The following is a 15712-nucleotide window of genomic DNA, read 5'->3' on the forward strand; positions in this document are numbered from 1 at the left end:
ATTCTAGGTCAACGGAAAGTAGTACTCTATAGCTTCCTTGACAGACAAGGAAGTGATCCTATAAGGGTTCCTTTTTTCCTTTTGAGGTCAGGAACCCAAAAAAATGTTGAATTAAGTACTGATTCAGCCATATTGGGACAAGGATGAAAATCGTCCATGCATTCAATGTCGCGCGGTTAAATAAAGACCATTCAAACACACAAAGAGATAAGAGATCGTAAAAAATGGACTTTGTGTGTGTCAATGCCCTAATAAGGCAGTTAATAATAATCTATACATATAATAAAATTGTAGAAAAGTGGTGTCTGTACATATGGAAATATATAAAAAAAAGTAGCAGGGGTTGTTATTATATCGATGCCGAACCCGAAATTGTAATTAATTTTTTTTGTCTGTTTGTCTGTGTGTTTGTGCACGCTAATATCAGAAACGGCTTATTCGATTTAGATAGGGTTTTCACTAATATATTGTAGTAAGCTTCACTTAACATTTAGTGTTTATTTCATGTCAATCGGTTCATAAATAAAAAAGTTATGTCAATTTAAAGAATCACGGCGAACATTTTTAACGTACATGCTGCCCGAAAAGTCACTATTCCACGCGAACGAAGTCGCGGGCACAGCTAGTAATTATTAATATTATGAACTGCCTCGGCGGTCAAGTGGTTAGCAGGTTGGTTTTAACCCCCGACCCAAAAAGAGGGGTGTTATAAGTTTGACCTGTGCATCTATGTATGTCTTTGGCATTGTAGCTCCTAAACTAATGAAACGATTTTTAAATTTAGATTTAGTTTTTTTGTTTGAAAGGTGGCTTGGCTTGATCGAGAGTGTTCTTAGCTATAATCCAAGACAATCGGTTCAGCCGTTTGAAAGTTATCAGCTCTTTTCTAGTTACGTAACCTTCACTTGTCGGGGGTGTTATAAATTTTTGATTTACACTTTACCACTGAATACAATTACTAATTACTGAATAGGTACGTACATAATTTACTAGCTGACGCCCGCGACTTCGTCCGCGTGGATTTAGGTTTTTCGAAATCCCGTGGGAACTCTTTGGTTATCCAGGATAAAAAGTAGCCTATGTGCTAATCCAGAATATTATCTATCTCCATTCCGAATTTCAGCCAAATCCGTCGTGTAGTTTTTGCGTGAAGGAGTAACAAACATACACACACACACACACATACAAACTTTCTCCTTTATAATATTAGTGTGAAGTGTGATAGTGTGATTTAAATGGCAATAGGGGCGTCCCCCCGCCTCATACCCCGATTGCCATCTCGACCTGTCGCATAGGTACTATGGGTAAATTATTTTCAACTAAGTAAATTCAAACAACCTATTTAACTGAATGCACAATTAGAAATTACTGAGTAGGTAGGTATAATTATTTATGATTACGTTCAAGGCTACATTCATAATAATTTTCATCTGCCTATGGTCATTTATCGATTCAAATAGTACAGAATATACCGGTTACGTTTGATGAAATAAGTATAAGGCAAAAAAACCTGTCAAGTGCGAGTCAGACTCGCGCACCGAGGGTTCCTACGGGAAGTACCCTATAGGTTTCTTGACAGACACGACGGACAGACAGACAAAAAGACAGACAGACAAAAAGACAGACAGACAGATAGACAGACATTCTGGATTTTTAACTTGTGCTTTATAAGTCCTGCTTACCTGCCACATTTCATGATTCTAGATCTACGCGAAGTACCCTTAGGTTTTTCTTGACAGACAGGACAGACAGACAGAAAACAGATAAGGGTTCCGTTTTTCCTTTTGAGGTACGGAACCCTTAAAACTTATACACGCGGACCAAGTCGCGGGCATCAACTAGTCAATTATATGCACCTCTGGCCTCTGATTTCCATAGCAACTAACAGTTACGCAAGTATTGGTTAAATCTTACAAGTGAAAGCTATGGGGCACATCTTATGTCGTAATGTATGGCGAAATTATAACTTATCGTCTTGATTTTTAACCCCCGACCCAAAAAGAGGGGTGTTATAAGTTTGACGTGTGTATCTGTGTGTCAGTGTATCTGTCTGTGGCATCGTAGCGCCTAAACGAATGAACCGATTTTAATTTACTTTTTTTTGTTTGAAAGGTGGCTTGATCGAGAGTGTTTTCTTAACTATAATCCAAAAAAAATGGTCAGCCGTTTAAGAGTTATCAGTTCTTTTCTAGTTTTCTTGTAGAAAAGAAGGTTAGATAACCTAAGATATAGGTTAGTTTCATAATATTGTTAATTGACAAATGTAAAGTTGTCAAGATGGACGTTGCCTAGATACATAATTATTTATTTGAAAATGATGTTTTGGAAAACTCAGATACTTTGGATCGTAGGCGCGGAATAGTCAAAGAAAATCGGTTCAGCCGTTTGAAAGTTATCAGCTCTTTTCTAGTTACTGTAACCTTCACTTGTCGGGGGTGTTATAAATTTTTAATTTACACTTTTACCTACTTATCTACATCGATGTTATCACCATCATTATCAACTGATTAAACTAAAAACCTTGCTCCCACATAGCATTATTTTTAGGGTTCCGTTTCCGAATGGGGGAAGGATCCTATTACTAAGAATACCCTGTTCGTCTGTCTGTCAGCGGGCTGTATCTCGTAAACAATAATAGGTAGAGACCTGTTTTCACAGAACGTGTATTTCTATTGCCGCTATAACTACAAATCCATACTAATATTGTAAATGCGAAAGTGTGTTTGTCTGTCTGTCTGCGACCTTTTCACGGCCCAACAGTTAACCGATTCTGACTAAAGGTACAGGGTTAGCTTATATCCCCGGGAACGAACAAAGGCTACTTTTTATCCCGTAAAATTAAAGAGTTCCCACGGGATTCCTAAAAACCCATCCGCTTAACCGATTTGTATGAAATTTGGTACGGAGGTAGCTTACGTCCCTGTAATTGACATAGGCATTTTATCACGGAAAATCAAACAGTTCCCACGGGATTTTTAAAAACCTAAATCCACGCGGGCGAAGTTGCGGGCATCCTCTAGTATTTTTATTATACTTACTAAATACATGAAAAAAAGTGTTACTTCTTGTAGGATGGTACGAAAGTAAAGCTTAGCAATAGGGTCCCGTTTGGCACCTTACGGAACCCTAATTAACTTTTATAGGGTATTTTACAAGCCACTTTAGATAACTGGATAATGGAAAATGTGATCTAACGGAAAGTATCGCTTTGCTGTACGTTAGCGTCATACTCGAATGAGTATAGGTGGCGTCACGTGACATGAATTCCAGACTAGTATACCTACATATTCCAACTGGAATCCAGTTACGAGCATTCCTATCAAAAAAAAACCGGCCAAGTGCGAGTCGGACTCGCGCACTGAGGGTACTCGAGTATTTTTTCCTACATTTTGCACCATAAATCAAAAACTATTATACATAAAAATAAATAATTTGTTTTAGAATGTACATGTAAAGCCCTTTCATATGATACCCCACTTGGTACAGTTATCTTACTTTGAAAATTGAAACATATTTTTTTTTTTTTTTTAAATGATGTGACCACAAATTCGCGGTTATCAGATATATTCCTGTACTTGTGCTATAAGACCTACCTACCTGCCAATTTTCATGATACTAGGTCAACGGGAAGCACCCTATCTATAGGTTTCTTGACAGACACGACGGACAGATAGACAGACAGGCAGTATATAATAAGTCAGTCAGACTCGCGCACCGAGGGTTCCGTACTCGGGTATTTTTTCAAAGAAATACGACTATAGTACGGAACCCTCGGTGCGCGAGTCTGACTCGCACTTGGCGGTTTTTTTGTGATGTAACCACAAATTTACGGTTTTGGATTTTTGACTTGTGCTTTATAAGTCCTGCTTACCTGCCAAATTTCATGATTCTAGATCTAGGTGAAGTAACCTATAGGTTTTTCTTGACAGACAGGACAGACAGACAACGAAGTGATCCTATAAGGGTTCTTTTTTTCCTTTTGACGTACGGAACCCTAAAAAAAGTCGTCAATCAATATATTTCTATGTTATCAAATATAATCAGTGTCAATAGTGTGTACAAGCGTGATAATACCTACTATTTATTATTATTTATTATAACTGCACTCCACTGTTATCTGTGTGATAAAAATATAGGCAGCTGTGTTAACACCATACAAACATGACATTATGTTCATCATACATCTATTAATATCTATACTCTATACTAATAAATAAAATTGGAGTGTCTGTCTGTAATTTCGAAATAACTATATGTTTTGTGTCTTCATTCCTCATACGCATGGCTAAGGTTTGGAATACTCTACCGCGATCTGTGTTTCCTACCAATTACAATCCGGGTATCTTTAAAACAAGAGTGAATAGGCACCTTCTAGGTATACGCATCCCATCTTAGACCACATCATCACTTTCCATCAGGTGTGATTGTGGTCAAGCGCTTACCTATCTATACTAATAAATAAAATTGGAGTGTCTGTCTGTAATTTCGATCTAGTCGATACTAATATTAATAAAGAGGTAAAGTTTATAAGTATATGTAGGGGTAGCTTATTACAATTTTGGTAGGGATCTCTATTTTTTTCGAAAATAGAATATAGCATATGTCACTCAGGAATATTGTAGCTTTCTACTGGTGAAAGGATTTTCAAAATTGGTTCAGTAGTTCCAGAGATTACCTCCTAGAAATAAATTTACAAACTTTACTACTTTTATAGTGTAGAAGTTCAATTCCATTCCACCATTCCATCAGCCTGTATGCGTCTACAGCTGGACATAGGCCTTTCCAAGAGCGCACCACCAAAGATGGTCCTTCCCCAGAAGTATAGATAGAGAAGTCCCAGGCATGCAGGACTTTAATTAAGAGGGGTCTCTCCGTCACTCGCTCTATACAAATTTATTTCCAATTTCATTTGAATAGTAAGCAACCAAGGTCCATGAAATTTTGCAGACATATTCTAGAAACTAATATCTATGTCTGTGGTTTTCCAGATTTCTGTAAAAAATATTCGGTTTCAAAGTTACACAGTCTTAAAAATTTACATACAAATCTTTGAGCCCCTATAATTTTAAAACTACATATTTTTAGAAAAATCTAAAACACCACAGGCACAGATATTAGTTTCAAGAATATGTCTGCAAAATTACATGGATTTTGGTTGCTTAATATTCTACGAATACGGAACTACGATTGTATGGAGTAAGTGATGGAGAGAGCCCTGTTAATTGTTTAAAACGCACATAACTCCGTGAAGTTAGAGGTGCGTGCTGAGAAGCGAACTCCGACCTCCGAATAGGAGGCCTACGTCTTTAGGCTTTCAAGGCTCTTCATATTTAAATAAGACGTATTTACGTGAGAAAGATGCAACCCACATTGAACTAGAATGTTTATGTCTTGGACTGAATTAAAGTTCAAGCTATAAAGTTGAATTTCGAAAACTAACTCTGTTTAGATTTCTTTTTGCGAAATAATAAATATTGATAAATAAAAATCAATAGTTATTTTACTATTTGGTACTAACTGTAAACTTACCTATAAAATCGAAGGCCCCGTTTTCAACACATAAAATATACAAGAAACACGTTTATTACGTAAAGAAAACACTGTCTGAATATTAATTAGATCGTTTGACCACACGCCTTGTAAGCACAATATAAATAATAACACAGCAAAATATTTTAATCCTTCGTATAGTTTAAAATACTGTATCGATTTAGTATGTTTTTTATAATAATTAACACTTAATTATATCATTTTAAGTCCTATTATTATAATTAATGCGACTTTTAGACAAAGAACTAGTAAAACACACGGTTATCACATGATTTCGATTTAAATAAACCGATTTGTTGACTATAAATTATTACGCACAGCAAGTATTTTGCTTGCAAGCAGCGAGGCGGGTTCAATGAAATGAGTTTTAATTTTTATTGCAATTTTTTTCGATGTGCGGTTTTTTCGCGAATACCGTAAATAACTGTGTTGCCATAAACAAAATATCTATACATATAATAAAATTGTAGAAAAGTGGTGTCTGTACAATGGAAATATATAAAAAAAAAAAGTAGCAGGGGTTGTTATTATATCGATGCTGACCCCGAATTAATTATTTTTTTGTCTGTTTGTCTATTTGTCTGTGTGTTTGTGCTCGCTAATATCAGAAACGGCTTATTCGATTTAGATACGGTTTTCACTAGTATATTATAGTAAGCTTCACTTAATATTTAGTGTTTATTTCATGTCAATCGGTTCATAAATAAAAAAGTTATGTCAATTTAAAGAATCACAGCGAACATTTTTAACGTACAAAGTATATGCTGCCCGAAAAGTTACTATTCCACGCGAACGAAGTCGCGGGCACAGCTAGTTATTAAATATGTATCCTTTACATTCTCGGAAAACAAACCAGTTCTTTTGGGATTGGCTCGTGTAATGAACGCTTAAATAAATATTTTGCTATATTGTCTGTGTAAATTGTCTACTTAAAGAACCCAGAGCCGTAAAACCAGTTGAAAAAAGTCTACGATAACTTATAGTCTGTGGTTATTTATTATTTTTATTTTGAAAAATTTAACATTATTTTGATTTTTCTTTTCGTACATTAAACATTTGTATTTTTACTAAGTATTTCACTTGTGGGATCATTCCAAAATTCAAGAATATATGTCATAAAGACCAAGACGAGAAAATTTGATTCCTATTCCTATAGCACAAGTTGAATAGGTTAGCACTAGCACTAGCAGGTACATTTTTTTAATGTTTTATTTTATATTAAATTGTCTTTCTATTCGTTTGTAAGTGCATTGTTATAATAGTATTCCTTCTTTTCCTCATTTTGGCTTTTATTAGTGCTACACGAGCACAATGCAATAATTTTCATTCGTAAACTTTAAGAAACTATATGATTACATTCGCGGGTCCGACGGCGCTCGAGTTAGACGTGCCGTGTCGATTACTGTAGACGCCCACTATTTTACTTACAACCGGTCCGCTCGCGCGCGTGTGTGTGCGGGCGGCCAGCGCAATCTATGTGGGGTGCACGCGATACCATACAGATAAGTCATATTTAGTATGGAGCGTTCTTCCAACTCCGCGGAGGAAAATGCCGGTGAGAATATAAACGTAAGCACTGACGAACCAATGAATGCAACTGATGTTGCTCAACAACCGACTCCTAATACTTCTTACGGAGCCAACTCGAAGAGGACGCGACAAGTAGATGAGGAAGAAATTTGGCATGAAGTAACCAGATCGCGTAAGCGTTATGCCCGTACTAATAATGGAGACGGAAGAATTCCTGAAGAGAAAATCGAGATTAGCGTCACATCTAAAGAGCCGTTACCCAAGCAATTCGCTTTTGCTCATCTATTAACAACCTACAAGATTCCAAATATCCTCAGAGTGCGATATCTTAATGCCTATAAATTACATATCCAATTTCAGACGGAAGAAGATCTGCAAAAATTATTAGAATGCGAAAATATTAGAAATCGTGGTTGGAATTTTCAAAGAACTTTAGAAGTCGGAGTATCGTACGCCATACTTAGAAACGTAGAATTGGACTTAACAGAAAGCGATATTTTAGACAGCATCACAAGCACTGCAGAACTTATAGCAGTTAAGCGGCTCAATCGGAGAGGTGACGATGGTTTAGGATGGGTGGTAAGTGAAACCGTACGTCTATGTTTCAAAGGTTCATCTGTTCCTGCTTACGTCTATGTACACGGAGTGCGAACTAGAATAGATACCTACACTTTCCCAGTGACTCAATGTACAAACTGCTGGAAATATGGTCACCCCAAGAAAGTCTGCCCTAAAAAGAAGAGAGTTTGTCCTAAGTGTACTGAGAACCATGAAAATTGCGAAGCCACCAAATTTTATTGTGTGAACTGTAAAGGTAACCACATGTCCTTGAATAAAGAATGCCCTATATATGCCAAAGAAAAAAGAATCAGGGAAATCATGGCAGAATTTAACTGCACGTACAAAAGAGCCCTAACTATATATGTCCCGCCTTCCCCACCTCCCGAAGAACACTATTCTGAGCATACCACTCAAGAAGAAAAGGACATTCCCATGCAAGAAAATGCGGACACTGTACCTCCAAGAATGTCACGCTCTTACGCATCTGCAGCTGCTTCTCATCCAACTGGTAGTGGTAAAAATAAATCCGGAAGCAAGGATGGACCGAAGAAATCTAGTAATAAAAAGCAGAAGCAGAAAGATGATGATATTAATTGGGACGAAGAGATGAACTACGGATCAGAAGCAGAATCAGCAGAAGAAAATACATCAATGAATATGAATTATAAAAGATCTACACGAAAAGAAACCGAACATTTCACAATCTACGAACTATTAAAGAGACTAAAGAATATCATTCTAAATACAAATAATACAACTTTTGAGAAAATTACCGAAATTACCATGATTATTTTTAAATGGATAACCAACATGTTTAGAAGCTATATTCCTGATATGAATTTTATAAAAAATATATTTAATAGTTTATGGACCAGAGACCAATAAAACAGAAGGTTAATATTATCCAATGGAATTGTCAAAGCTTAAAAAACAAGGCAATAACGTTAGAACAGTTGTTAACACTAGAAAAAGTACATATAGCGGCATTAAATGAAACATGGCTGGATCCTAATTCAGACTTAAGATTTAACGGGTACAACGTATTTCGAAGAGATAGAGATGATGGATATGGAGGAGTAGCGGTGATCACTCATCGTTCTATTAAAGCCGTAGTTCAAGAGACGACGAATCGCAATCCCGGTATCGAACTAATTCACGTCAAAATACTAAATTCTGAATATTTGGATAGCATAGTTTCGATCTATTGTCCTCCCTCCGTCACTACTGATCAACAAGATTGGGATGAGCTTTTTTCTATGTTCACCAAAAAAACATTGTTACTAGGAGATTTCAATGGCCATCATTGCAGTTGGTCTTACAAGACAGATCCCAGAGGTAACCAAATCTTTGACTCTTTACTGAACTCCAATTTTGTTATATTAAATGATGGCCGGCCCACTCGGATTAAGTCAGTCAACGGTACACTCCAGCAGTCATCACCCGACATTACCATTGTGTCTTCTGACGTGGCAATTGATTATGATTGGACCACTTTAAATGAAACGTTAGGGAGCGACCATTTTATAATAAAGATATCGACTAGTGCAAATCACCAAACGTCGTTTATCAGAAAAAGGAATTTGAAGAAAGCTGATTGGGATTCATACCATAAAACTCTAGAAGAAAAATTTTCGAGCTATACACTGTCTGAGGATCTACAAGAGTCATACAATGCATTTGTTGGTGAGTTAAATAAAGCCGCAGATGAGTTTATCCCTTTTATCAAAATCAGCCAAGACCCGTGCTCCAAATTTATACCGAGACCTTATTGGAATACCAGATTATCGAAGGCTGTAGCTGAACGTCGCTTGGCACTAGGAGTCTTCAGACGCAATCCCACTCCGGACAATTTGTCTATTCTTCAAGGAAAAATAAGTGAAGCGCAAAGAGTTAGCCGAATTGCTAAAAGTGAAGGATGGCAAAAGTTTTGTTCATCGTTAAATGAAGTTACGTCTACTAGTGAAATGTGGATGCGTATGAAATGGATGAAGGGGCGCAAAGCTGAAAAACTGCATGTGGATAAAAATCGCTCATATAATTTATTACGTGATTTATGTCCAGATTATGTAATCGCTAAACAGCCAGAATTCAACTCTTGTAATTCACAGTTAGAATCGCCAATATCTTTACATGAGATGGAGCAGTGTATAAAGCTTTCTGATACGGCACCAGGATGTGATGACATATCGTTCTCCATGATCAAAAAAATGCCTAAAAATGGTAAGAACCTTTTAGTTTCTCTATACAATTCATTTCTAGCGAAGGGTTTTGTTCCTATCCAGTGGAGAGACATCCGCATCTGCCCGATCCCTAAACCTGGTCGTGTTCCTAACTCTTCTCCGTCCCTCCGACCTATTGCCCTCATATCATGTCTATGCAAAATCTTTCATTCAATTATAAACAAGCGCCTGGAATGGTATTTGGAAAAGAATGATATGTTGTCACAAAATATGATAGGCTTCAGGAAGTGTCGATCTTGTTTAGACGGACTGTCACATTTGGTAACGAAAATTCAAACAGGTTTCTCTAATGGTCTTGTCACACTAGGTTGTTTTATTGATATCAACAATGCCTACAACAACATCGACATTAATGCCCTATTGTCTATTTTAGATAACCTCGGAGCAGGTTCAAAAATCTGTACATATTTGTGGAACTTTTTAAGAGAAAGACGTCTTAACATTCTTGCAGATAAGTCAGTAGTTTGTCGCAATACAGGTCGAGGTCTAGCTCAAGGAGATCCTCTTTCTCCACTTCTGTTTAACGTAGCGACAATAAACATTTGTAAGAATTTTAACGACCGAATTTTCATATCCCAATATGCAGACGACTTTGGTTTGAGCGTGACTTGTAAAGATAGTAACAAAGCTGTGTTAGAATTACAACCTGCGCTAGATTCTGTGGCTATGTTATTGGATGAGTTAGGTTTAGATATTTCTCCGTTCAAGAGCAAGATATGTTTATTTACTAGAAGTCGAAATGTTCCTAATAATATTATCCTTAAAATTAATAATACCAACTTACCTTTGGTGGGCAGTATCAAATACCTTGGGCTGTGGCTGGATCGTTCTTTGCGATGGGGGAAGCACATCAATGAGACAAATCAAAAAGTCTTAAAATTCCTTAATGTCTTTAAAGTTTTATCTGGTTCTGGCTGGGGCATACATCCCAAACTTCTCAGACGGTTATATTTGTCTATAATTCGAAGTAGACTAGACTACGGTAGCATCCTATATGATAATAGTTGTAAGTCGCACTTATATAAACTCGATAAAGTCCAAAACCAAGCTATGAGAGTGATAGGTGGGTTTATCAAAACAACTCCTATACATGTGATGGAATCCGAACTTTGTCTCCAACCACTACACATCCGTAGATACTATTTAGCTGGAAAATATTTATTAAAAATCAAGTCATTTCAAGATAACCGTATTATACCACTATTGGAGGAATTCAATGTGTCCCATATTCATAGTCGATTCTGGCAACAAAAGAAAAAGCCCTTGCTTGTCCTGCTTTACGCCGATTTAAAAGACATACCATTACATTCAACAAGGCATTTGGAAATGTTCTCTTTCGACACGTGGATTTCAAACATAGATCTTTCTAACAACATTAAATTTATGAAATTAGTATCTAAAGCTAAGCGACAGTACAACGTATTAGAATTAAAAGCAATCTGTACGGAGGTGATGAAGGATTATGAGACATACTACAAAATTTTTACAGATGGGTCTAAAGATGAGAATGATCTGGGTGCTGCTGTTTTTGACCAACAATTAGGATATGGATTTAAATTTAAAATTAATGCTAAAATATCAATAATGAATGTAGAACTTTTCGCAATAGGTGAAGCTTTATCGTACGCAGAAACAATACCCAACAATAAGATTGTAATCTTCACAGATTCGAAAAGTTCGTTACAGCATCTGGCTCGGTGTACTTCGACATTTCGAGGAACACCGACAGCCTACAATATTATAAATTCATTATTGCAGCTTAATTCAAGATCAAAATCTATAGTCTTGCAATGGGTTCCATCACATGTAGGAATTGCTGGCAATGAAATGGCTGACCGACTCGCGAAAGAAGCATGTAGCGAAGGAATTGATGTGTCTTTGCTCCCTTTTTATTCTGACTGCATTTATCTAATTAAGAAGACCAGTCATGAATCTTGGAAAGAGTATTTCGATGAAAGATCAAAGGAGAAGGGTATATGGTATAAAACTATCCAGCCACAGCCACCTACTTTGTCGTGGATTGACAATAGTTCCTTAAATAGACAGGATATGACTCTCATGATGCGTCTTCGTTCGGGGCACATTCCATTGAATAAATTTGCATATCTTATGAAAAAAGTTAACTCGCCTAATTGTAGTGTTTGCAATATACCAGAAGATGTTGTCCATATTTCAATGGAATGTGCCCGAAATGAGGAACATAGAAGAAGACTTTTTAGATATACCGCCACCAATTCTGTCGGCTTTATTAATACTGCGTTGGCCTACCCGCTCTCGGCGGAGGCCATGCAATTGTTACGGTTGGTTAGGACTGGCATCGAGAAAAGACAACAATAATTACTTCTGTCTTTTCTCTCGATGCCAGTCCTATTCCTTCTTTCATATATTAGAGCTATATAGAGAGGCATATTCGCCCAGCGAATAATCTCGTAAAATAAAGATTAAAAAAAAAAAAAAAAAAAACTATATGATTAACATTATGTTTTGTACATCGATGGTTTTGTAAAATATTATTGAGAAGAATAAAGGATTTATAGAATGAAAACCAACCAATGCATTTATAATATTTAGCAATTATGGATTTTTTACACAGATCCAATATGGAGGAATCTGAATTAGATTCATCGGAGTTAGGCACTTATAAGTACTGGAAGGAAGCTTATACCAAGGAAATAAGTAACTTCGAAGACCACGGTGACCCAGGGGACGTCTGGTTCGGAGAAGAGAGCGCTTTTAGAGTCATTGACTGGATATGCAAGTGTGGTATTGATAAGGATACTCCAATAATTGATTTAGGTAATTTATTTATCATTTCTAATCACAACTAAATTTTAAAGTATTCATATCCCTTTCCTACCAGTGTAATATGAAAAGGACAGACACAGTTTGACAGTTTTAAATTTAATTTAGAGCTGTCAAACCTCCTGACTTTAGCTGCCAGTTGCGAGCCTATTGTTTAAATTTGTAGCATGCACTTAAACTTTGGTGTCTCTAAATTTTAAATTCATGATCCGTCCTTTAACTATTCATGAACCATAAATTCACAGTTTTCGGATTTATTCCTTTACTTTTGCTATAAGACCTACCTACCTGCCAAACATGATTCTAGGTTAACGGGAAGTATCCTATAGGTGTTCTTGACAGACAGACAGACAACCAAGTGATCCTATGAGGGTTTCATTTTTCCTTTTGAGGTACGGAACCCTAAAAAAACGGAAATACTTTTCATTCCAGGTTGTGGCAACGGCCATACACTATCAGAACTGGCGAAGGAGGGTTTCACAAATTTACTCGGAGTAGATTACTGCATGGAAGCTATCACTTTGGCTGAAAAAGTCGCTAAGAGTGAATACCCTATACTGAAATTTCAGGTAGCATTCTCTTTCTGGATTAACTAACAAGTGTAAATTAAAAATTTATAACATCCCCGACAAGTGAAGGCTACAGTAACTAGAAAAGAGCTGATAACTTTCAAACAGCTGGACCGATTTTCTTTTATTATAGCTAAGAACGCTCTCGATCAAGCCACCTTTCAAACAAAAAAAAAACTAAATTAAAATCGGTCCATTAGTTTAGAAGCTATGATGCCACAGATACACACGTCAAACTTATAACACCCCTCTTTTTGGGTCACTGGTTAAAAAATCACTTGTTTCAGTGTAAAGTCATTTATTGCACTATACATTGCTTTTCGGAGTGTGCAATATTATCTTACAAAACATTGGGTTTAACCATCCATACTATAACATTATAAATGCGAAAGTGTGTCTGTCTGTCTGTCTGCTAGCTTTTCACGGCCCATCTGTTAAACCGATTTTGACAAAATTTGTTACAGAGATAGTTTGCATTCCTGGGAAGGACATAGGCTACTTTTTATCCCGGAAAATCAAGGAGTTCTCACAGGATTGTCAAAGACGCATCCATTTCACCAATTCATATGAATTTTAGTATAAGGATAGCTTGTGTCCCAGTAATTGACAACTTTTTATCCCAGAAAGCAGAGTTCCCATGGTATTTTTGAAAACTTTGAAACATGATTGCTTAAGACGCACATACACATGCACATACCTTCGAAAAGTTAAGAGATAGTTTGTTGAGTTGAGTTTGTAGAGGATGTTTTAATTTTCTTACAAGTAATTAGCCATTGACTGCAATCTCACCTGGTGGTAAGTGATGATGCAGTCTAAGATGGAAGCGGCTAACCTGGAAGGTGTATGGCCGTTTTCATTAAACCCATACTTACTCCTTTGGCATCCTTGGTATAATTTAAGTCCATACTCCTTTGGTTTCCTTGATATGATGTTTTTTTACAGGTGTTCGATATAATAACAGACGATGTCAAAAATCTAGGCAGTTTTGGTCTAGCCCACGACAAGGGCACCTATGACGCTGTGAGCCTGAATCCAGAGAATGCAAAGGAAAATAGACGGAAATATATGGAACAAATTGTTGATATGTTAACAGATACTGGTAAGTCTTGTTCTACTATCCTGTCTCCCCTCCTTTCTAGGGTTTCATACCCGAAAGATGCTAACGGAACCCTACTACTTATTCTCTGCTGTCCGCCCGTCTGTCTGTCTGTCAGCGGGCTGTATCTCGTGAACCGTGAAAGGTAGAGAGATGAAATTTTCAAGAATTTGTATTTCTATTGCCGCTATAATTATCTATAACAAATAAATATTTAAAATAAGATAAGGTAACACAAGAATAAAACGCGAAAAAAATTAACAAAGAGATCCTTTATTTTTTAAAAGTTCAAATAAAACATCTGATTGATGTTAGAGGTCAACGAACGTTCTGTAAATAGGTCACTTGGAGTCAATGCCGCGTCGTAGTGGGGCGTTGACCCGAGTTTTGCACGCTCTACAATGCCGGTTTGAAAAATACTAAATCACTTAAACTACAAGATAAAGCAAATGGTTATTGGCATTGGATTGTGTTGAGGTATTATTAATAACTATAGGATGTCCGCGACGATTTAGATTTACATAGATCCCGTGGGAACTGTTTGATTTTCCGGGATAAAAAGTTGCCTATTTCGATTAAACCTACTTCGGTACCTTTCATTCAAATCGGTTAAGTGGATGGGTCTTTAGGAATCCTGTGGGAACTCTTTAATTTTCCGGGATAAAAAGTAGCCTATGTCCGTCCCCGGAATGTAAGCTAACCCTGTACCAAATTTCGTCAGAATCGGTTACACTGTTGGGCCGTGAAAAGGTAGCAGACAGACAGACAGACACTTTCGCATTTATAATATTAGTATGGATATGGATAACCCTAAGTTTTTGCTAGCGTCCTGGTTACACCTTGTAGGTAGGTACCTATATATTATTTTCTTTGTATTTTTTAGGTCTATTCGTAATAACTTCATGCAACTGGACAGACGCTGAGCTGATGAGGCATTTTTCCGAAAAAATGAAGCTTAAATGCGTGATACCAACACCGCAGTTCAAATTCGGCGGGAAGGTTGGCAGTGTGGTGTCCTCTGTTGTCTTTGAAAAGATATAGATTAAGATAATAAATTCTTGTTTTGTAATCTGTGGTTTTACTGTCATAGTCCAAATGGTCCAAACCATTAGCATAATAAATTCTTGTTTTGTAATCTGTGGTTTTACTGACATAGCCCAAACTATTAGCAAGCTGAAGTGGCAGTGGGCAGGCCATGCCTGTCGTAGAGGCGATGGCCGTTGGAGCCGTAAAGTCTTCGAGTGGAGACCGCGATTAAGCAAGCGTAGTGTGGGACGCCCTCCAGCACGATGGACCGACGATATAAAGCGGCTGGCGGGAAGTGGCTGGATGAGGAAGGCTGAGGGCCGGGTGTGGTGGCGCTC

The 15712-nt window shown here is 37.1% G+C and overlaps 3 protein-coding genes across 5 annotated transcripts in view; 2 read left to right on the plus strand and 1 right to left on the minus strand.

The window, feature by feature from the left end:
- Positions 1–5966, minus strand: part of LOC123879565 (alpha-1,6-mannosyl-glycoprotein 2-beta-N-acetylglucosaminyltransferase) — a 37907-nt gene extending 31941 nt beyond the window's left edge. For both annotated transcript variants that reach the window (XM_045927346.1, XM_045927343.1), the window contains exon 1: positions 5530–5966. The gene's annotated coding sequence lies outside the window, so the exon portion shown is untranslated. The remainder of the gene's footprint in view (positions 1–5529) is intronic.
- Positions 5967–6528: 562 nt separating this feature from the next.
- LOC123879588 (EEF1A lysine methyltransferase 2) lies at positions 6529–15417 on the plus strand. 2 transcript variants are annotated; one of them, XM_045927383.1, is made up of 5 exons: positions 6529–6740; positions 12475–12677; positions 13116–13252; positions 14195–14351; positions 15232–15417. In XM_045927383.1, the coding sequence occupies exons 2-5, from the start codon at positions 12482–12484 to the stop codon at positions 15387–15389; spliced, it is 648 nt and encodes a 215-aa protein (XP_045783339.1). In that variant the 5' UTR covers positions 6529–6740; positions 12475–12481; the 3' UTR covers positions 15390–15417. The 2 variants fall into 2 exon arrangements, with proteins under 2 accessions (XP_045783339.1, XP_045783341.1); XM_045927385.1 differs by having other exon boundaries at positions 6529–6720.
- Positions 7036–10263, plus strand: LOC123879569. Its single transcript, XM_045927350.1, has one exon. It carries the CDS (start codon positions 7069–7071, stop codon positions 8524–8526), a length of 1458 nt encoding a protein of 485 aa, XP_045783306.1. The 5' UTR covers positions 7036–7068; the 3' UTR covers positions 8527–10263.
- Positions 15418–15712: the final 295 nt, after the last annotated feature.

Source organism: Maniola jurtina, chromosome 28 (assembly GCF_905333055.1).
Source record: "Maniola jurtina chromosome 28, ilManJurt1.1, whole genome shotgun sequence".
NCBI classification, from domain to species: Eukaryota; Metazoa; Arthropoda; class Insecta; order Lepidoptera; family Nymphalidae; genus Maniola; species Maniola jurtina.